Source organism: Pelophylax lessonae, assembly GCF_965119305.1.
Source record: "Pelophylax lessonae genome assembly, chromosome: 2".
In the NCBI taxonomy this organism is placed as follows: Eukaryota; Metazoa; Chordata; class Amphibia; order Anura; family Ranidae; genus Pelophylax; species Pelophylax lessonae.
Window position 1 is genome coordinate 287093329 of NC_138769.1, and position 22267 is coordinate 287115595.

General features: G+C 46.7%; 1 protein-coding gene across 4 annotated transcripts in view; it reads right to left on the bottom strand.

Moving 5' to 3' along the window:
- The window catches only part of AHCYL1 (adenosylhomocysteinase like 1), a 494269-nt gene that overhangs the window by 214962 nt on the left and 257040 nt on the right, over positions 1–22267 (bottom strand). For all 4 annotated transcript variants that reach the window (XM_082247288.1, XM_082247287.1, XM_082247286.1 and 1 more), the window contains one exon: positions 2325–2413. In XM_082247288.1, coding sequence (XP_082103414.1) covers positions 2325–2413 — 89 coding nt within the window. The remainder of the gene's footprint in view (positions 1–2324; positions 2414–22267) is intronic.

Below are 22267 nucleotides of genomic sequence, written 5' to 3' on the forward strand. Positions count from 1 at the left end.
AAGAAAAACACATGAATTCAGAAAAAAACAAAGAAAACTGAGACACAAGGTCGCAGTCAGAGAAACCTAACCAGCTCCTGAGCTAGGCAGCATAAAAAACTGAGGTAATATCAGATTGGGTTCAGGATAATGGCTGAGGGATGGCCCACTAGTGGTGTGCCGAGGTATAAAAGTTTTTTTGTATTAACCTGATAATCAATTATCTGCCTAGCCTTGCTCCTGCAGAGGGTGAAATTACCTATTAGTGAAGGCTAATACCATCGGGCGGCGACTGTCAGAGGACGTAAGAGAAATTTGTAATTAAATAGAAGTACTATGACTAGAAAGGCACTAAGAACCAATGTGTTTTTCCAGAGCAGGACAAGTAGCACAACAGGAGGAAACTGCTACCTGAAAGAATGATGAAGCTGAACAATTTTGTGGATGTCAACAATTCACTATCAAGAAAACCATGATTAAGACATCTTTCAAACATATTCTCTGCATCCCAAGCACAAAGCCAAAGTGCTATATGCATATGGATAGATATTACTGCCATAGGAGAGACAAACTTAGATGCATCTAAGAGGCTATCACAGTTGAAGTGCAGTGCCTCCAACATTTGACCAACCAGTGTCAGAACACAAGGGTTTTGGGCTGTGTCGGAGGGGTCCACTGTGACATGGTTTCACAAATTAAAGTCACCATCAACAGAGGGCACAGAGTTGTTACAGTTAAGTCATGCTGAGACCTAGATAAGGAGTCAAACTGGCTATTAGTGAAATAGTAAAAAGTAGAGACACCATCAGCTTATGTTGTGACATGTCTGTTAAGGTGGAGAACTGGAGGGTCCGCAGAAGGAAGGGACCATTTATCCAGAAATTGCCTATCAAAGTGAAAAAACGCTTCACCTCATCGTTAGGAGGAAGCTATTATTGCATAGGATGTACCCAGTCCCAAAAAGGAACATTTCAAGTACTGAGTGTATGGGGAAGGTCTTTGGGGCAGCACAAGCTCTAAAAGACCCTATACCTAGTAAAACAGGTTAATTCCTTAGATGCATGCCTGAGCATGCTGCATCAGTCAGATTGGAAACAGAGTTAATATCTGAGTTATATTGAACCTGCTAAATACAGAAATTCTCATTAGAAGCAGGTTGTAAATGAACTGAATCTTAATCAGAGATGATCTTTCGAACAGCAGCCCGGATAACCGTAAAGTAACAGTAAACCAGACAGGGATTTAAATTGTTTCCTACTCTATCCAAAACTAAAGAGAAGAAAACAGTTAGATGGATGACACTTTATAAACGGGTGCCACATGGGTAACAAATTCAAGATAGTAGACAGAGTATGGTAATTTTTTCAACAGGCAGTATGCTTTTAACCAGGTATGCTCAACCCATGGCCCACAGAGCCCTGCAACTTCAAACCTATGGCAACCCGCACAGCAGGCCACTCTACTAAAATATGGTCTGTCCTGTCATAACAAGCCGCTATTACGGCTGGCTTCTCTTTCTCTTTCTCTCCTAACACACAGACACAGGGAGAGGAGCATTTTGCCAAGTGGATTACATCTAATGGCATTCATACAGGGATTCTGAAAGTGAATTCTCACAGTTGTGTGAGGAACTTGATGTAATTCTGGGAGCAGGCGGGTGCCTTATGTGTTGTTTTTTTTGCATAATGAAGAAGTTTATTGCACTACTAGGGCATGTGCTTCCCTGTTTTTGTTTAGATTGTCCACACTCCTTGTTTTGGCTATTTAAAGGATGTCTGCAAAGGCCCTGATAATGTAAAAGCTGCAACACTGGTTTAGAGCTTTTTTGACTGGTCACACCTGAGTGCGGGAGTTGGATTATTGGTGATCTAATTACTAAAAATTAAATTGACTTTTATGATTAAACAGTGGGTAAACACACAACGGGGGTCGGTTCCACGGAAAGGGATGATCTTAATTGCTGTTTAAAATCTTTTTTATGCTATTCAAACTTAAATGTTTGAAATTTTGAACCATTTTATTTCATTGTGGGCTGCAACCAGTAACCAAATCCCTTAAGTGACTTGTGCCCTTCAAAAGGTCAAGCATTCCTGCTTTTACCTATGGCTGGTCCTACTTTTTATTACTATAGCAGTGCAGCTCAACATCCATTTAAGAGGTTTGAGCCATTTGGGGTTTTTATTAGCCTCATAAATGTAGGGGTCAGCAACAATTTTTACATTCACGTGGTGGTAATACAGTTATCTATAATACTATTATATATATCTATAATATCTATAATATATACTATCTATAATACTATTAAGTATATAATGAAGTGATACTAGTAATAAATGTAATCTTACCAAGCTTGTAGTGCACAGATGGGGTCAATTTCTGTAACATGCACAACAGCACCTAAGGCCTTGAGAGCGGCACAGCATCCTTTCCCAACCTGCATAACAACATATATAAAGAAAGAAATAGTATTGATTGTTGTTGTTTAACCACTTTATCCCCAAGCCTATTCTGTCACTTCACACATACATGTAAAAATCAGCATTTTTTTTTATTTTTTTTGCTAGAAAAGGTTTAAGAACCTCTAAAAATGATATACATTTTGAAAGCAGAGACCCTGGAGAATAAAAATGGTGCAAAATTGCAATTTTTTATGTCCCACCATATATGCAAAGCCATTTTTAAATAGTAAATCTTTTGGAAAAAATATACTTTAAAGAAGTACAGCCAAAGCATGTTTGGCTGTACTTCTCCTGTGGATCACAGGAGTACAGCTTGTTCTGCACTCCTGTGCCCCATTTTCAGCAGACAGCGGACTGATTTCCACTGTCAGCTGACATCATAGAGCCGGTCCAGGCTGGGGCAAGATCGCGACAGTATGGTTGAGATCTACCCACAACCCTGGACCGGAACCTGGCTCAGCCTCTCAGTGAGCCACAGAGAGCCACTGAGAGCCAGCGCTCCATCAGTCTTAGAGCCATCTTAGGACTGATGCTTCATCCACATAGGTAAGTATAATTCTTAAAAAAAGAAAATTACCATACTTCTCTTTTAATCACTTCTGGACCGGAAGGTCTTACCCCCTTAATGACAAAGCCATATTTTGCAATTTGGCACTGCATGGTTTTAACTGGTAATTGCAAAGTCATGCAATTCTGTATCCAAACAAAGTTTAAGTCCTTTTTTCCCACAAATAGAGCTTTCTTTTGGTGGTGTTTGATCACCTCTGTGGTTTTTATTTTTTGCTATATTAACGAAAAAAGACCAAAAATGTTAGGAAAAAAACAGAATTTTTGTAAAATCTTACCTGTAAAATTCCTTTCTCTGAGTCCTCCGACAGTCGCCGCCTCTTCATATTCGTCACATATGGGGTATTAGACTTTGCTCCGAAGGAGTAGCTAGGCAACAGAATATGTTAACAATAAAGCTTTAACATATCCCACCCTCAAGGGGTGGTCCCCTCAGTCAATACCCTCCTACTTCCTGCAACCATATCTCAGTTTTAGTGGAATAGCAGTAGAGTATACATTCAAATCCCAAAAGAGGGGCGGGGGCGGCGACTGTCGGAGGACTCAGAGAAAGGAATTTTACAGGTAAGATTTTACAAAAATTCCGTTTTCTCTTACGTCCTCCGACAGTCGCCGCCTCTTCATATTCGTCACATATGGGGACGTCCCAAAGCAGTGCAAACATGAGGGGTGGGAAACGCATCCGCGCCGAAAGGCAACGCAGTCTCCACATCAAAGAAAGGAACCTTACCAAAGGAAGGAAACCAGCTGGGCAACAGCAAAAATAAGTGCTCAACAGGAGCAACAACCCAGGAAAAGACAAAAAACCAGGGGATACAAAACTTATCCCAACAGCCAGGAGTCCCCAACAAGGGACCCTAGGGAACAGCCGCACTAAGAACCTTGCGGCCAAAGGAAGCATCCGCCGATGCCTGAACATCTACTTTGTAGAATTTTGTGAAAGTGTGTACGGTCGACCAAGTCGCCGCCTTACACACCTGGGCTACAGAAGCCCCATGACGACAGGCCCAAGACGTACTCAGAGATCTAGTAGAGTGCGCCTTCACAGGCACAGGGGGAACCTTCCCCTGCAAGGCATAGGCCTGTTCAATGGTCTGCCTGATCCATTTGGCAATGGTAGAGGCGGAAGCCGCCATGCCCTTCCGAGGACCCTCTGGAAGAACAAACAAGGAGTCCGTCTTTCGAAAAGACTCAGTCGATTTAAGGTAAACCCTAATCGCCCGAACAACATCCAGAGAATGCAATCTCACCTCCTTTGGATGTGTAGGCTTCGTGCACAACGAAGGCAAAACAATATCCTCGTTAAGATGGAATTCCGAAACTCGTTTCGGCAGAAAAGAAGGATTAGGTCGCAAGACCACCTTATCCAAATGAACAACCAGGTACGGAGACTTGCAGGACAAAGCCGCCAGTTCCGACACTCTGCGAGCCGAAGTGATCGCCACCAAAAAGGCGACCTTTTTGGACAACATAGACAACGAGATCTCCCTGATCTGTTCAAAAGGAGCACGTTGTAACACAGATAGGACCAGATTCAAGTCCCAAGGGGGCAAAGGATCCCTCCTAGGAGGAACCAGATGCCGCACACCCTGAATAAAAGTGCCAACCAAGGAGTTGGAAGCCACGGGACGTTGAAACAGAACGGCCAGCGCAGACACCTGACCCTTTATCGTAGCCAGCGCCAAACGCTGATCGACACCCGTCTGAAGGAAAGACAGCACACGGGAAACCGAGTACGTGCGGGGTGAAAACCCCCTGGACTCACACCAGGCAAAATAGGCCTTCCAAGTACGGTAATAAACCTTTCCCGAGGAAGACTTCCTCGCGTTGATCAAGGTATGAACAACCTCTGGAGAGAGACCCTTCTCCTTCAGGACCTCGGTCTCAACAGCCAGGCCGTCAAAGCCAGCGACTGTAAAGCAGGATGGTAAATCGGTCCTTGAGACAGTAGATCGTCCCGAAGAGGCAGACGCCAGGGGGCGTCGACCGCCAGATTCACGAGGTCTGCTTACCAGGACCGGCGAGGCCAGTCCGGTGCCACAAGAATCACCGTGCTGCGTTCCGAGTGTAACCTGCGAAGGAACCGGGACAGCAACTGAATCGGTGGAAACGCGTACATCAGCCTGTACCGATGCCACGGGGCCACTAACGCGTCCGACGCGTCTGCCCGAGGGTCGCGCGTCCTTGCCACGAACCTCTTCACCTTGTAGTTGAGGCGGGACGCGAACAGGTCCACATCTGGAAGACCCCACTTCGCGCACAACATCTGGAAGACAGCCGGATGGAGAGACCATTCCCCCTGATCCAGGGTCTGGCGACTCAGATAGTCCGCCTGCCAGTTCTCCACTCCCGGAATGTGAACCGCCGTTATCGCCGGGACATGAGTCTCGGCCCAAGACAGAATGTCGGCCACTTCTCGAGCCGCTCGGGCACTCCTGGTGCCCCCTTGGTGGTTGATGTAGGCCACCGCCGTGGCATTGTCCGTCTGCACCCGAACCGGGCAGCCCTGCAGCCGGTCCGTCCAGCGATGAAGACAGAGCCTTATCGCATGCAATTCCAGAATGTTGATCGGGAGGGAAGACTCCCCCTCCGACCAGGTCCCCTGGGCGGACAGAACGCCCAGAACACCACCCCAGCCCGACAGGCTGGCATCCGTGGTGATTATCGTCCACGAGATCGGACGAAACGACTTGCCCCCGGACACCAACGGGGACTGAAGCCACCACAGAAGGTGTTCCCTGGTGCGATGACTCAACGAGATCTGAAGATCCAGAGATTGAGGTCGCCCGTCCCACTTGGACAAGATCTCCGCCTGGAGACCCCGCGTGTGAAACTGCGCGAAAGGAATCGCCTCGAAAGCCGAGACCATCAATCCCAGACATCTCATACACGTCCGCAGAGACGAGTTCGGAACGTCCCTGAGGGACCTGACTTCCTCCTGAAGAGTCCTGAGTTTGTCTTCCGGCAGGAAGACCTTCGCCTGCACCGAGTCCAGTATCATTCCCAGATAGGGAAGACGAACCGACGGACTCAGTGTCGACTTTGGAACATTTATCGTCCAACCGAACTCCTGCAGAGTTTGCATCGTGACAGACAGGTCCTTCTCCAGACCCTGACTGGTCGCAGACCGAATCAGAATGTCGTCCAGATACCCCAGGACAGAAATGCCCTGGGCCCTCAATAATGCCAGAACCGGTGCAAGCACCTTGGTGAAGACCCGCGGAGCCGAGGCGAGCCCAAAGGGCAACGCCACGAACTGGTAGTGATCCTCCGCAATGGCAAATCGAAGGTATCTCTGATGACCCTCGAATATGGGGATGTGAAGATATGCATCCTTCAAATCGATGGAGGCCATGAATTCCCCCGGAACCAGGGCAGCCACCACCGAGCGCAGGGATTCCATGCGGAACTTGCGAACCCGCACAGAGCGGTTCAGAGCTTTCAAGTCCAGAATTGGACGAACCTTGCCCTCCTTTCTGGGCACGGTGAACAGATTGGAATAAAACCCCCGAAATCTGTCCCGATGAGGCACCGGAACCACCACTCCCTGAGCCCTCAGGTCCCGCACCGCCAGGTGCAGATCCCGCAGGCGCTCTGGAGACAGTTGTAGATTTGAGGGAAAAAATCTGCTCTCCGGCCGAGAGAGAAACTCGATCTTGTAACCAGATCGAACGATTTCCAGAACCCATCTGTCCCGCACACGGGCCAACCAGGGTTGAAGAAAACCGAGCAAGCGTCCCCCCACCCCAAAACTGGGTGAGGGCGCCCCTTCAGGCCGAACTGTTATGGGCCGCAGGTCCGGATTGGCCGGACTTCTGTTTCCCAGACCAGGGTTTCTTCTGAGAGCCCTGGCCCTTGAACGGTTTGCCCTTGTAGTGCGGCCGAAAGGCACGAAAGGACCCCTGAGGGGGCCGAAAATTCGCATGCTTCTTCCCAGAAGCCCCCTTAGCCTTGGGGAAATGGGGCAAGAGAGTGCTCTTACCCCCGGTGATCCCCTTAATCAACACATCCAAGGACTCCCCAAAAAGGCGAGACCCATCATAAGGCAGATTGGCTAAGGTTTTACGTGAAGATTGGTCCACCGACCAACATTTCAACCAAACCAGGCGGCGAGACAACACCGCCACGCTGTGCACACGTGCAGCCAACGGAATCAGGTCCAGGTCCGCATCACACAGATACATGACACCCTGGTGGATCTGATCCACCATGTCCAGGGTCGCCGCCGAGGCCGAATCGGCCACTAGGACGCGCCTAAGCATCTGCGTCCAACTTGCGATCGCCTGGGCCGCCATGAGAGAAGCAAATAGAGCTTTAAGCATAGAACCCGTAACAGAATAAGTATGACGGGCAAGAGACTCCAGTCTCCTATCCGTGGCATCACGGAAAACAGGGGATCCCTCTGCAGGAATCGCAGTGGCTTTGTTCAAAACCGCAATTGCATGATCCACTGGTGGAGGCACACACCACCGTTCATCAGTGGCAGGGGAGAAAGGATAACGCAGCTTGAATTTACTTGGTACCGCAAAAGGTTTGCGCAGATCGCGCCATTGATCCTTTACCGCGCGCTGAAAATCAGCATTGCAGGGAAAAACCTGCGGCGTCCTGCGTTTTCTCTGCGTCCCATAAGCCGCCAAGGCAGCGGGGGGACACACTTCGTCCTGCAAACGTAGCGTCTGCTTAATGGAAGCAATCAACTCATCCATGATTGCAAGCTCTTCAGGCGAGCCAGGGGGAGAATTATCAACCCCCTCAACCTCAGCCTCTACCTCAGACCCCACTAGATCAAGAGAGGAGCGGGACCCCGATAGGGAGGTCCCTGCCAGAACAGCCCCATCACCTTCACCCTCAGAATCGGAGGACAGAGTAACTCTGGGCCGTTTAGTAGATTGAGCAGCCACCAGCATTTGCACCTGGGCAGCAAGGCCAGCCACAATAGTGGCTAAATCCCCCCCTGGGGGGGAAACAGCGGTCCCCTGGCTTTCCACCAATACTGTGGGAAACTTGCCCTCCTGAGAATCCATTGCCCCTGTACGCCAGACAACCAAGGGTTAACTGCCCCCTTTCAGCAAGCGCGGTAAGCGCAGCCCACCGCACACACTCAGGCACAATGAGACCCCCACAGGGAATATACAGACTGAATACAGGCAATGGACAACAGGAATAGAAGGATAAAACCTGAGGAGACCCCGCTGCTGCTGCTGCCTCGACCGGTGTTCCAGGAAAAAGGAAGTGATGCTGCCAGGGCGCTCTATGTAAGCCTATGGAGGCTACAAGAAAATGGCCGCCGTGCATGTAAACCATGCGGCCGGAGCGGGCGCCGGTAAAATGGCGTCGTTTGGCGCCGAAACCGCCGCTCCACAGTGCATAAAAACACACACAATTTCATCCCATTATATGGATACATGTTAGATCGCCGCAGCGATCGCTGTATATGCCCCAACATGCCATTAAAAACATGCCCCACAGCACACAGCTTCCCACACTGCCCAGCCTGACACACACAGTGTCATACAGCTCCCCCCCCCTTGCAGCCCACAGCATGCAGCCGAGAGATAGGGAGACAAGCAGTGTGATGTAAAGGCAGGTTACACAGTCCCAGACTGAGACCCCCCCCCAGACAGACAGGTCCCCACATAGACACACTTACCTCATATGGCGTGGGGAACCCGCACAGGCGAACAAGCCGCTGCACATGAGGCAGGGAGAGTCGCAATTCAAGACGCCCACAATGGCGGTTAAGAAACCGCACAGCGTCCGGTGAGGTAGCCACCTCACCAAACATCCCTGCACCGAACAGGGATGGGTCGTTCACCGTGCCAGGAGCGTTACCTGGCTGAACGCTCTATGGCAGACTGGGAAGCCACTGACCCACGACCTGCGATCAGGGGGATCAGCCCGAGACCCAGTCCGCATGATCCTCTTCGTCCGAAGAACTAAGTAATGCTGACAAAAACAACAGCTAAGTAAAGGTAGAGAAAAAACTCAAATAAAATATTAAAAAGAAGAAAGAGTCTGGGACAAAAAGTCCCAGCACAGAGAGAGCCAGCCACTCCTGACAAGCTAGACATTAAAACTGGGATATGGTTGCAGGAAGTAGGAGGGTATTGACTGAGGGGACCACCCCTTGAGGGTGGGATATGTTAAAGCTTTATTGTTAACATATTCTGTTGCCTAGCTACTCCTTCGGAGCAAAGTCTAATACCCCATATGTGACGAATATGAAGAGGCGGCGACTGTCGGAGGACGTAAGAGAAATGACGTTTTCTACTTTTTCTTATAAAAGATATAGACTAAACTAAATTTTTGTCATACATTTAGGCCAAAATGTTTTTAGCTACATCTTTGTTAAAAAAAAAAAATCTCAAGCGTACATTTATTGGTTTGCGCAAAAGTTATAGCGTCTATGCAAAATGGTGCATATACTGGAATTTACACAGCTTTTACTTTATGACTGCCTATCTCATTTATTGAAGTGCTAAAATGGAAGGGCAGTACAACCCCCCCCCCCCCCAAATTACCCCTTTTTGGAAAGTCGACACCCCAAGAGGCATGTTGAGCCCATTTAATATTACCTTTTTTTGTCATAGGTGTTTGAAAAATGAAAAAAATGAGAAAAAAAAAACAAACAAACAAAGTTGTCATTGAAATGATATATTGCTCACGCATGCCATGGGTATATGTGGAATTACACCCCAAAGTACCTTCCGCTGCTTCTCTTGAGTATGGGGATACCCCACGTGTGAGACTTTTTGGCAGTATAGCCGCATACAGAAAACCAATTAACTGCTTTCAGGCTTTCTAAGGGCGTAAATTGTTGGTTTCACGCCTAACTACCCATCACAGTTTCGGAGGCCATGAAATGCAGAGATAGCACAACCACAAGTTTTGGGAAAATCACACATTTTTTATTTATTTTTTTTACGCAAAGTTGTCACCTAAATTATATATTGCTCAAACATGCCATGGGTATATGTGAAATGACACCCCAAAATACATTCTGCTGCTTCTCCTGAGTACAGAGATACCACATATGTGAGACTTTTTGGCAGTCTATCCGCGTACAGGACCCCGAAAACCAATCACTGCCTATATTTGTTTTTTTAAATATAATTTTTTATTTACTTTTTTTAAAAATAAACAGAAACCAAAAACACAGAAAGGCATACTTTGGAACAGCAGTTACATACATGCCAAAACAAATTATCAGGATACCATCAACATTCCATTGATCAGCAGATAAAGAAAGGCAATAGGGAATACAGGTCATACCGGCACCCTCTTGTACCTCTACCGGAGGGTCCCATAAAATTAAATACCTTCCTAAAACATCATCTGTCTCGGCTTATAATTAAATAAATTCTCACATTACCCTTCCCTTCCCGATTGCCCTTTTTGTTAACTAAGGACGAACCAAATAACGAACAACAACGAACACACTCACACGAAAGAAAAAAAAAAAAAAAGGGGAATTTTCTCTCTCCTCCCCCCCCCCCCTCCCCCCATCTCCGACATAGTAGGCTACTTCACCATCTAAGTACGCAGCCAAGATGTACCCTCATCAGACAGAATATAAGTATTCCAGGATTCCCAGGTCTTACAATATAATTCTCGCTTGCCTTGTGATGTTAACACCAAATCCTCCATCTTATTAATGGCCTCTACCCTCCGTATCCACTCTTTTACCGTCGGGGGGCAAGGACTTTTCCACAATACCGGAATGCAAGCCTTTGCTGCATTCACTAAGTGTCTTACCACCGATTTCACGTATCTCTGCACAGGTATGTCTGAAAGGTGGAGCAAAAAAAAAGCTGGATCCTCTTGAATAGAGTATTCCGTGAATTTTTGAACAATGGCTCTAATTTCAGACCAATATACTGAGAGTTTGGGGCATGACCAAAAAATGTGAAGCAGCGTTGCATCTTCCCCCCCACAGCGCCAACAATTCGCCGATGTATTTGGAAAGATCCTATGAAGTCTATGGGGTGTATAGTACCACCTGCACATTAACTTAAAATTAGTCTCTTGGATTTTGGTGCAAATAGACGATTTAAAGGAAAGCAAGATAATATTTTGTATTTGCCGTGGTGTAAAAGTACGATGTAAATCAGATGCCCATTTGGTCAAACACGTCGGGGGAGAGTCATCCATCGGAGTCGTTAATAAACTATAAAGTAGAGAAAGCGTATGTGACAGGACCCCCTCTTTCAGACAGTACTCTTCAAATTTAGTCAGACTTCTTGCGAAATCTACTGGATTCGGCAGTGTATGTAAAAAATGATGAAGTTGTAAGGCTGACCAAAAAGTCAGCCTAAAATGTCCATCCATGTTTGTTAAATTCTCCAGTGTCGGCCATCTATCCGACACCAGAAACTGGGCCGCCCGGGTGTGTCCAGAAGCTCCCAATGCAACTAGATCTGGTGAGACTAGGCCCGGTGTAAACCGTGGGTTTCCAATTACTGGCATTAATGGAGAACATGGCGGGGAAAGAGAATGCCGTGTCATGACCTGATTGCATATTCGCAGTGTTGTACCCATAAGAGGATGCAAACGTAGCTGCGAAGGCAGGTCTGCGTAACACCACAGTGCACCCTTCAAGGGTATATTCGTCTGTGCTTGCTCTATGTTAATCCACCGCTTAGATGCCTGGTGTCGACACCAGTCGACCACTCTGCTAAGATGAACTGCTTGAAAATACTTCTGTATATCCGGTAAAGCTAAACCGCCAAATGCTCTTGGTCGGATCATTTGCGTCCGTGCCAGACGAGGTCTTTTCTGTGCCCACACAAATTTAATGAAAAGGGAATGAATCAAATGAAAGTACCTGGCGGGCGGCCGTATCGGAAGGGTCCTTAACAGGTACAGATGCTTGGGTAGTATACTCATTCTTAGCAGGTTACACCTGCCAAACCATGAGTGTATACCCAAATGCCACTTATCCAAAAGAGAACGTGTCTCCCCAATCAATGGGGGAAAATTCATGTCATAAACCTTAGATAAACAAGATGGAATTAAAGTACCAAAATATCTTAAGGCCCTATCTGTCCATCGGAAACCAAAACTCGTTTGGAGGGTGCGTAAATGATACGAACGTGCTCCCACTCCCATTGCCTCTGATTTGTTAAAATTAATTTTAAAATTTGAAAGGGATCCATACCTGGTCAGTTCCCGCAGCAAATTCGGAAGAGAGAGGGAAGGATTCGTCACCGAGAATATAAGATCATCAGCATAGGCTGATATCTTATGTTGGCTTCCACCTATCCCCACTCCCTGTATGTCTGGATTTTGGCGCACAGTACAAAGGAAAGGCTCCAATGAGAGAACAAATAAAAGAGGAGACAAGGGACAACCCTGTCTCGTACCATTATTAATAAAAAAGGGTTCGGATAACAGACCATTCACCTTAACCTGTGCTGTAGGGATTGAATATACATTAGTGATCCATCGCATCATATTGCTTCCCAGGCCAATGTATTTAAGAACCGCAAACATAAAACGCCAGTTCACCCTATCAAAGGCCTTTTCCGCGTCGGTATTAATAAAAACACTCAGTATTCGAGAAGTGTTAGCCACATGGATCAGGTTTAACACTTTGGTGGTGTTGTCCCTAGCCTCCCGGCCTGGGAGAAACCACACTTGGTCAAGGTGAATAAGGTCCATAAGATGCGGGGCTAAACGATTGGCCAAGATTTTCGTAAAAATTTTCAAATCAATGTTAAGTAACGAAATAGGCCTATAACTTCCACATAATGTAGGATCCTTCCCTTCTTTCAGTAGGATGGTAATATGTGCCATTCTCTAAGCATATTGGTGCCCTCCCTTACCGAATTGTACAGCCTGACCAGGTACGGGCCCAAAATAGAAAGGAAAACTTGGAAATATAGTAATGTAAATCCATCTGGCCCGGGAGCCTTCTTTAACTTCATAGCACCTATAGTCTGTTGGACCTCTAACAGTGAAATCGGTTTATCTAACTGCTCTCTGATTTCACTAGGTAATGTAGGGAGCCGAGACCTTTCCAGATATTCCTCTATCTCCAAATTAGAAGAAACAGTCTCCTTCAATGAATACAGCGAGGAATAGAATCGGCCAAACTCTTCCACAATCTGTTTAGGTGGGGTCAACTTATGGCCTTGTGTTGAGACAATATTAGGGACATAGGTTGAGAGTTTCGATTCTCTCACTCACCGAATTTGCCAAAAGTTTCCCACATTTATCCCCATATTCATATCCCCGGGCTCGGCTCCTCTGTAGGGCCGCTTTGGCCCTATACAGGAGTAGGTCTGTTATTTGTTGGCGTGTTCTTATCAACTCCGTCTCCAATACAGACGTCGCAGCATGTCTATATTGCGATTCTAGCTGACGGAGTGTATCTAGAAGCTGCATTAAATGTTTGTCTCATTCCTTTTTGAGTCTCGACCCGTGTTTAATAAAGAGCCCCCTTAGGACCGATTTATGGGCCTCCCAGATGTTCCCTATCCCACTTTCCTCCAGGTCATTCCTCTGAAAATAATCCTGTAATTCCGACGAGATCTCTGTCAGAACATCAGGGGTCTGTAGGAGGGTCTCATTCAACCTCCAAAAGCGTTGACAAGCCACGGCTTGGTCTGACAGAGAGTAAGTGATCATCACTGGGGCATGGTCTGACCATGTTATGTCACCTATTGACGATGCCTTAATCGCATGTAGCTGTCTGTGTGGAATTAAAAAATAGTCAATCCGTGAATAACATTTATGGGAAGATGAATAAAATGTATAATCTCTCTCCGATGGATGCCACAGACGCCATACATCTATCCATTGAGCATTATAAAACGTTTGTGCGATACTTTTACAAGCCGACGGCAAAATAGCCGATCTGCCTGTAGACGCATCCAAACGGGCTATCAATGGGACATTGAAATCTCCGCCTAGAATAAGCTGTCCTTCCACGAACTCCAACAGCGATTTAGTCACTCTTTTGAGAAACCCTGCTTGGCGATCATTTGGAGCATATATTGTTGCAAAAGTAAACTGTATGTCTCCAATCTTCCCTCTCACAAACAAATATCGTCCCTCGGGGTCAGACAAAATCTCACTCAATTTCCATGGAAGTTTGGAGGATAACAAGATAGTCACTCCTCGGGACTTAGCCTCCGCATTGGTGGCGTGATAGGCTGTATTATAGCATCTATTCGTGAGTTTGGGCACTCTATCCCCCCTAAAGTGGATCTCTTGGATGAAAGCTACATCCACTCTCGAACGCTTGAGGTCATTAAGCAACATCTTCCTCTTTTCTGGTATATTAAGACCCCTAGCGTTCAAGGAGAAGATGACAAGGTCCTCCATCATCGGGGTAGGCTAAAAGAGGGGAAGGAGGAGAGGGAAGGGGATAAGAAGAGGAAAAAAAAGAAGGAAAAAAAAAAAAAAAAACCACAAACAAAAACACAATCTCACACAATTACCTCCCCACACCCGGGCAAAGCAGAGTAGTCTCTTACCACCCGTTCCCCGGTTCAATTCCCCCTATCACTAACAGGGACAAACTCCCATGTACACTATGTGACCGAAGTCACCCCTCAGTGTACTGGCCTAAATGGGGCAGTGATCCAAAGCATGTACGGGCAGAGCACCTAAAAAAAAAAAAAAGAATAAAAAATAAGAGCACCGCTCTCCCGGACCCTCTCCAACCCCCCCAACCAACAACAAGAAAAAACAAAAGACAAGGACCCCACTCTGAATCCTGACTGTTTTTAGAATTGAGAGTCAAATGCCCTTAGCCGACCTCTTCTAGCTATTCTTCCTGATAAAAAAAAAAAAATTAAATAAATAAATAAATAAATCTCTCCCCCACCTCCCCCGATCCCAAGCCCTCATAGGTAAGGGAAAGCGAGAAGGGAGGGTGTCAATCATCTTGTCCCTAATAAAGGGCACTATTTACCTCCCCCCAAAAAAAAAAAAAAAAAATTAAATAAATAAATAAATAAATCTCTCCCCCACCTCCCCCGATCCCAAGCCCTCATAGGTAAGGGAAAGCGAGAAGGGAGGGTGTCAATCATCTTGTCCCTAATAAAGGGCACTATTTACCTCCCCCCCAAAAAAAAAAAAAACCCCTCACCCACTCAAAAGAAGTAGAGGTGATACACCTCTCTCCCCCTCTTCTTTTAAAGATATCTTCCCCCTTCTTTTTATCTGTAAGTACCCCCTAATTAAGGTCATCAAAAAGTTTCTCCGTATACAGTTATTAATACCACTTCTAAAATAAGTAAGGGAGAGTTCATACACAACTGGGTCCCTTACTACTAGGGGTGGTCGAGTACTGTTTCCCATATGTGGGCCCCTCCCACGCCCCGGGCCCGGGCACCTGGCAACACTCAGCATTCCAAGTGAATGTGTATTAGGAAATTTGTTGTGCTACTTATATAACCTGTGCCTCCCAAGTAAAATTAAAAAAAAAAAAAAAAAATTTCTTAATGTGACACAAAACAAAAAAAAAAAAAAAACGAGAGGCCTCTGACACTATGACCTCATATTTATTACCTGTGCTTAAGGAGAGTTCTTGTCTCTCAAAGAAAAAACATCATGCTCACATTAAAAAAAAAAAAAAAGAGGGGGGAAAACCCCCATAAGCTATTGAGTATTAGTGTTAGTTATTATGCTGAGCAATTCCCCTGGCCCCCGACCCCCCTTGGACATGAGAGGAGACCTCCCCATCACAATCTGTCCCCTACAACCCCCTTTATCATACTAGAGTAGGCCAGGGGGGGAAGAGAAAAAAAAAAAGGGGAAAAAAAAAAAAAGAAGAAAAAAAAAAAACCTCCTCCCTTTCCCTTTTTTCCCCTCCCTTCTTTAAAGGGGATAAAAAAAAAAAAAAAAAAAAAGGGAACCAAGCAAAGAAAAAAAAAAAAAAAAATACCAAAAAAAAAAATTCCATAACTAATACATAAAGGCAGCTTGTAATATCTACATCAAGGCTTAATTCTCTGTTTCTCTTCATGTTAATCCAGCCTCTTGCACTTCCATAGGAACCCTTTTTTTCCTGTTGTGCAAGGCGCCTCTTTCCAGGAAATCCTCTGTCCCGGGAAGAAAGTTAACCAATTTGGAACCTGGAATGGATCTATTCCCGAAAATGAGAAAAACGTTGGCAGATCGCTTGGCGATCGTAAAATAAAATAGCCTTGCTTATTACGAAAAGTAACTGAAAAAGGGAACCCCCAATGATAAGTCAGGCCTAACTGTCTGGCCTTCTCAAGAATGGGCCTTAAAATAGCCCTCCTCTGCAGTGTGGCTTTGGATAGGTCCGGGAGGATTTTAATGGGTACCCCCTCATAGTCTACAGTACCTTTGTCCCATGCGCCCCGTAAGTATCAGCTCTTTGTCCGTAAAGTGATGGATCCGGCAGACCACGTCCCTTGTTCCGTCAGAGTCGGTAGGTCGGGGACCTGGGGTTCGATGGACCCTGTCGAACTGGAGTCTGGCCGGATACCGATCGCCCAGAATTATCTTAAATATGTCTTTTGCGACTTCTGCTAGGTTTTCCGACACTATAGCCTCCGGTAGACCTCTCAAACGCACATTATTACGTCGGCTTCTGTCCTCTAGCTCCTCCATGCGGAGCTGCAAGGACATCTCTGCTTCCAAATGTGTCTTGGTATGGGTTTCCAGATCCCCCACTCGCCTTTCCAAAGAGGTAAGAGTCAACTCACCCGCCGTCACCCTCTGTGTTACTGCCTGCATCTCCTCTCTCACCTCTGCTATGGCGGCCTGTTGTTTTTCCTCCATCCGGGTCACCAATGCCTCAATATCTGCCTTAGTAGGCAAAGCTTGCAAAAGGGCACGTAATTCAGCATCCGCCCTCAGTGACAGGACCCCTTCCCCCATCCTGGGGTCGGCCGGGTGGTCCGGGTGTGTTTCAAGTATCTCCGACATGGCCAGGGATCCTGCAAGAGAACTCGCAATACAAGCCGGGTCCGCCACTGTAGTCTGCCGACCACGCTGCGACGCCATCTTAGAGCCAGATGAACCAGGGACTGCCGCAGGGAAAAACTGTGAGATCTCCCCTTCTGTTCTGCTTGATCTCGTTCTCTGCACTGAGCCTTTAGTTTTACGCTTCTTAGTCAGAGTCATGTCCGCTGTAATGTTCCAAACATGCCGGTTAGGTTAGGGTCGGAGAGAGAGCCGGGAGCTCAGTAGATGCGTGTCTCTACTCCGCCATGGCTTAGCCACGCCCCCCCTATTTGTTTTTTTAATACTTTCATTTAGATAAAAAAAAAATATATATATATATTATATGTATATATTTGTTCAGACTGTGTATACGTAAGGGGGTGTATTGGGATGTATAGGCATTGCACACACGGCAGAAGTGACGAGGGTAGGGAATTTTTCTGAGAGGAGAGGAGGAATTAAACTACTGCCATCTACCCGCCACCTATCCCCTAATAAAGTTTTAACCCCTTGATCACCCAGTTAACCCCTTCACTCCCTATTACTCTGTGCACTAAATACAGTATATAGGTAAATACTGATCACTGTATTTAGTGTCACTTGTGACCCTAATTTGCGCTTGCGCTAAGCCCAGATAGGGTTAGGGCACCCACCACCTATCCCCTAATAAACTTTAAACCCCTTGATCTCCCCCAGTTAACCCCTTCACTCCCTATCACACAGTGCACTAATATATACAGTATATCAGATAACTACTGATCACTGTATTAGTGTCACTTGTGATCCTGATCTGCGCTTGCGCTAAGCCCAAATAGGTTTAGGCCACCCGCCATCTATCCCCTATAAAAGTTTAACCCCTTGATCTCCCCCAGTTAACACCTTCACTCCCTATCACACGGTGCACTAATATATACAGTATATCAGATAACTACTGATCACTGTATTTAGTGTCACTTGTGACCCTAATTTGCGCTTGCGCTAAGCCCAGATAGGTTTAGGCCACCAGCCATCTATCCCCTATATAGGGTTAAACCCTTGATCTCCCCCAGTTAACCCCTTCACTGCCCTGTCACAGTGTTCACTATATACAGTGATTACCGATCACTGTATTAGTGTCACGGGTGACACAACTTAGGCTAATTAGCGTCAGGGTCCCACTACACCATTTATTTTATTTAGCGTCAGTTACAGTCAAGTACACTACACACACACACCTCCATTACTAGTATAGTGTTTGAACAGATCAATATCGGATCTGATCAGAACTATACTAGCGTCCCCATAATTTAGTGTTCCCAAAACGCAGTGTTTGCACAATCACCACTGATTCCTGCTAGTACCTGCGTTTAGCCCCCCTGCCCAGCCCACCTTACCCAGGCAAGTGTAGTAATCAATAGATTACTGTCACTTCCAAAAAACACAAATCACACAAAACTGCTGCGTTAGCAGAGTCAGGCCTGATCTCTGCTAGCACTAGCACTTTTTTTTTGTAGCAACCAAATAGTCCTCGACAACCAGGTGCTTTATTACCTAGTAGTCGCACTACTGTACCGGTAAATTTAGTTACTAAAATGACCAAACGTTGGTACAGTGGTGAAGAGGTCTACAGTATACTGGCCATGTCAGATGGGAGCGATGGGGAAGCCTCACTGGCAGAATCAGGGTCAGTATACGAACCCGATGACAGCAGCGGCTCCCTGACAAATAGCTCCGGCGACAGAGGGGTCCCTGCTAAGGTCAGGCGTACCCGACCCCATTCTGGATTTGCTGAGTTGCAAAAACCGGGAGTTTCTCGTATGCAGCAGAGTGCCAGTACTAGTGCCACTCACACTTCTCGTGATCTGGCAAGCACGAGCGGCCTAGTACACCCTGGACCTACAACCAGCACTGCAGTATCACTTGGTGACGTGGCAAGTCCCCTAAGTGCAGTTGAAGCTGGTGCGGTGGCTAGCACGAGTAGTGGCCCGTAGCCACCGCGTATCTGAAGACAGGCCCGTAGAGCCCATAGTGTCCTTCCTGAAGAGCTGGCATATCCTAATTGGCAGCCCAAAGATTCCACAGCGCCAGTACTTCCCCCATTCACTGCCCAACCCGGAATCCAAGTAGAAACAGCTGGTTTTAATCCCATTAACTTTTTTGAGCCGTTTTTCACTGAAGATCTTTTTCGGATCTATAGTAGACCATTTAAATTTATACGCTCAACAATTCATCGCCACCAACCCAAATACACCCCTTGCCAGACCATTCGCCTGGAATCCTATTACGATTCCCGAGTTTAAAACCTTTCTGGGCCTTTCCTTCAACACAGGCATTACAAAAAAGAATGAATTGCGGTTATATTGGTCCACTGACCCAATTCATCAAATGCACGTGTTCTCTGCTGCTATGTCCAGGGCTCTATACGAACAAATATTTTGGTTCATGCATTTCAACGACAATTAACTCTGTCATCCTCGGGGAGACCCTGAATATGATCGGCTCCACAAAATTCGGCCCCTCGTAGACCACTTCAATCAGCGGTTCGCAGCCTTGTTTACCCCCGAACAAGATGTCTGCGTTGACGAGTTTCTGATTAAGTTTACTGGCCACCTTGCTATCCAACAGTACCTCCCCAGCAAGCGTGCCAGAGACGGGGTCAAGTTGTATAAGCTGTGTGACAGGGCCACAGGCTATACAGTTAATTTCCGTGTCTACGAGGGAAAAGATAGCACTGTGGAGCCCCCCGACTGCCCAGACTATATAGGGAGCAGCGGCAAGATAGTTTGGGACTTGGTGTCACCCTTATTCGGAAAGGGGTACCACTTGTACGTGGACAATTTCTATTCAAGCGTGACACTTTTTAGACACCTCTTTCAATTGCAAATTGGCGCTTGTGGCACCGTGCGATCTAATCGCCGGGGCTTCCCCCAACGGCTAGTAAATGCCCCACTGAGCTCGGGCGAGAGAGCCTGCTTGAGGTGCGATGAATTACTTGCAGTGAAGTGGAGGAACAAACAGAACGTTTTCGTTCTGTCCTCCATTCACCCACGGCAGTCGAAATTACTACGGTCACCGGTGTTGTTGTTGAGAAGCCCCTCTGTGTCCACGACTATAACCGTAAAATGGGAGGGGTGGACTTCAACGACCAGATGATGGGACCATACTTAATTGCCCGTAAGGCCAGACGCTGGTACAAAAAAGTGTCTGTATACCCATTTCAATTGGCTATTTACAACGCTTTTGTCTATTATAAAGCGTCTGCCGGAACATTATCCTTCTTTCAATTCCAAGAAGAGATAATAAGAGCCCTTCTGTATCCAGCTGGTGTTCCTGCCCCAATTCCACAACCAGATGCAGTGAGCCGGCTGCATGAGAGGCATTTTCCGGAATTCCTCCCGAGTACCCCTACCCAACGATACCCCCAAAAAAGATGCCGTGTCTGCAGCAAGCGCGGATTTAGGCGTGACACCCGGAATTATTGTCCCGACTGTCCTGACCGACCTGGTCTTTGCCACGGTGACTGTTTCCGTCGCTACTACACACTAGTGGATTATTAGCATAGGGTACAGCACGGCACAGTTTAGGGCACATTTACACAGGGTCTCAAAAGATGTTCAATGGCTATCGTCATTTTGAGAGACCCTAACCTGGAACCTGAAACTCAACGTTTGAAGAAAAAAATAAATAACATAAAAAAGCCCAAAACAGTTGTCGTGTCAATAATTTTTTTATGTTCTTCTACACTTCCTACTGTACTTTTACTGTACTTTGTTTTTCATTCTTTTGTGACCTGTTTCTCTTGCAGGTACTCGTCGGCTGCCACATTGATTTTATATATTCTGACACAAACAGCGTTTGCGCTCAGCATATATGGATACCTTTGCTGGCAGCAGCTGTGGTGATTTTCTGATTTCAGCACTGCAGTTAAAATCCTATTTTGGTATACGTGGAATAGTGTCGTGTATACCCATCATTAAATTAAGTGGGTGGATGTTTGGGCGGTTAATGATGGGTAATACTACACATTATTCCTGTGCTGATTTCTGATAGGTTCTCTTTTTTTTCGTTCAGCCTACGGGCTGCATGAAAAAAAAAAAAACCTACACTATATGCCAAACAAGGAACAGCAATGTACTGGTACGTTTCTGGACATTGAGTGGTTATACCAGGATGATGCCTTCAGATTTAGGCATCATCTTGGTATCGTTTTTTACAGCCACAGCCAGCGGTCGGCTTACATGTAAAAGCAATCCTAGCGGATTATTGGCCGCTAGACTGCTTTTACATGCAGTGGGAGGGGACTCCCCCCCCCCCTGCCGCCTTCCGCCGCCTTCCACGGTTTTTCTCGGGCTCTCCTGTCCACCGGTTAACCTGAGAGTGCAAACGGTGGTTCAGTTATCTAACCATAGAGCTGATTGGAGATGAGAATGGCTCCAATCATCTCTATGACCTAAGATATCGGAAGCTACGAGCAATTCATGACTTCTGTTTCGCCAGAAATAAACAGCGCCATTGGGAAATTGGGAAAGCATTTTATCACACCAATTTTGGTGTGGTCAGATGCGTTAAGGTCAGAGGAAAGATCTAGAGTGGCCGTCACTAAATGGCGGCCCACGGTCCATTGATGGCCCGCACGATGCTTCCACCCGGACCGCGAGGCCGCCTCCTGTTATCAGTCACTGGTTTGCTGGGACCGCGGGTATCCCAGCAACCAGTGACGTGCTGTGTGTGCGCCATGCCCCCTCCTTACTGCGGCTCCCGGCTCACTCCCAGCCGGTGTCCTGCCGGGCCGCGAGTAGGGGCATGACGTTGCGCGCGCCCCGCCCCCTGCTCCTAACTGTGGCTCCCATTCAGCCAGGCAGCGAGTTGGGGCGTGACAATATGTGCGTGCCCCGCCCCCTGCTGCTCGTGCTCCAGGTATGTGGAGCACAAGGGGAAAAAGCAATGTGGTCCCCAACTTCAAAGCTGCACTTACAGCTGATGAGAGGTTTTTAAAGTGATGGGCATATTTTTTAGTGCTCATTAGAGTGTCCCATAAAAAAAAAAAAAAAAAATGTGCCCATCAAAGTGCTCCCCAATATAAAATGTGCCCATCAGCGTGCCCCTTATTTTATGTTAAGGGTAACGCTGATGGGCATATTTTATGTTAAGGGGCACTCTAATGGGTATATTTTATGTTAAGGGGCACTCTAATGGGCATATTTTATGTTAAGAGCAACTCTGATTTACACGTTTTGTTTTGACCATCAGAGTGCCCCTAACATAAAATGTGCCCATCAGAGTGCCCCCTAACATAAAATGTGTCCATCAGAGTGCCCCCTAACATAAAATGTGCCCATCAGAGTGCCCCCTAACAA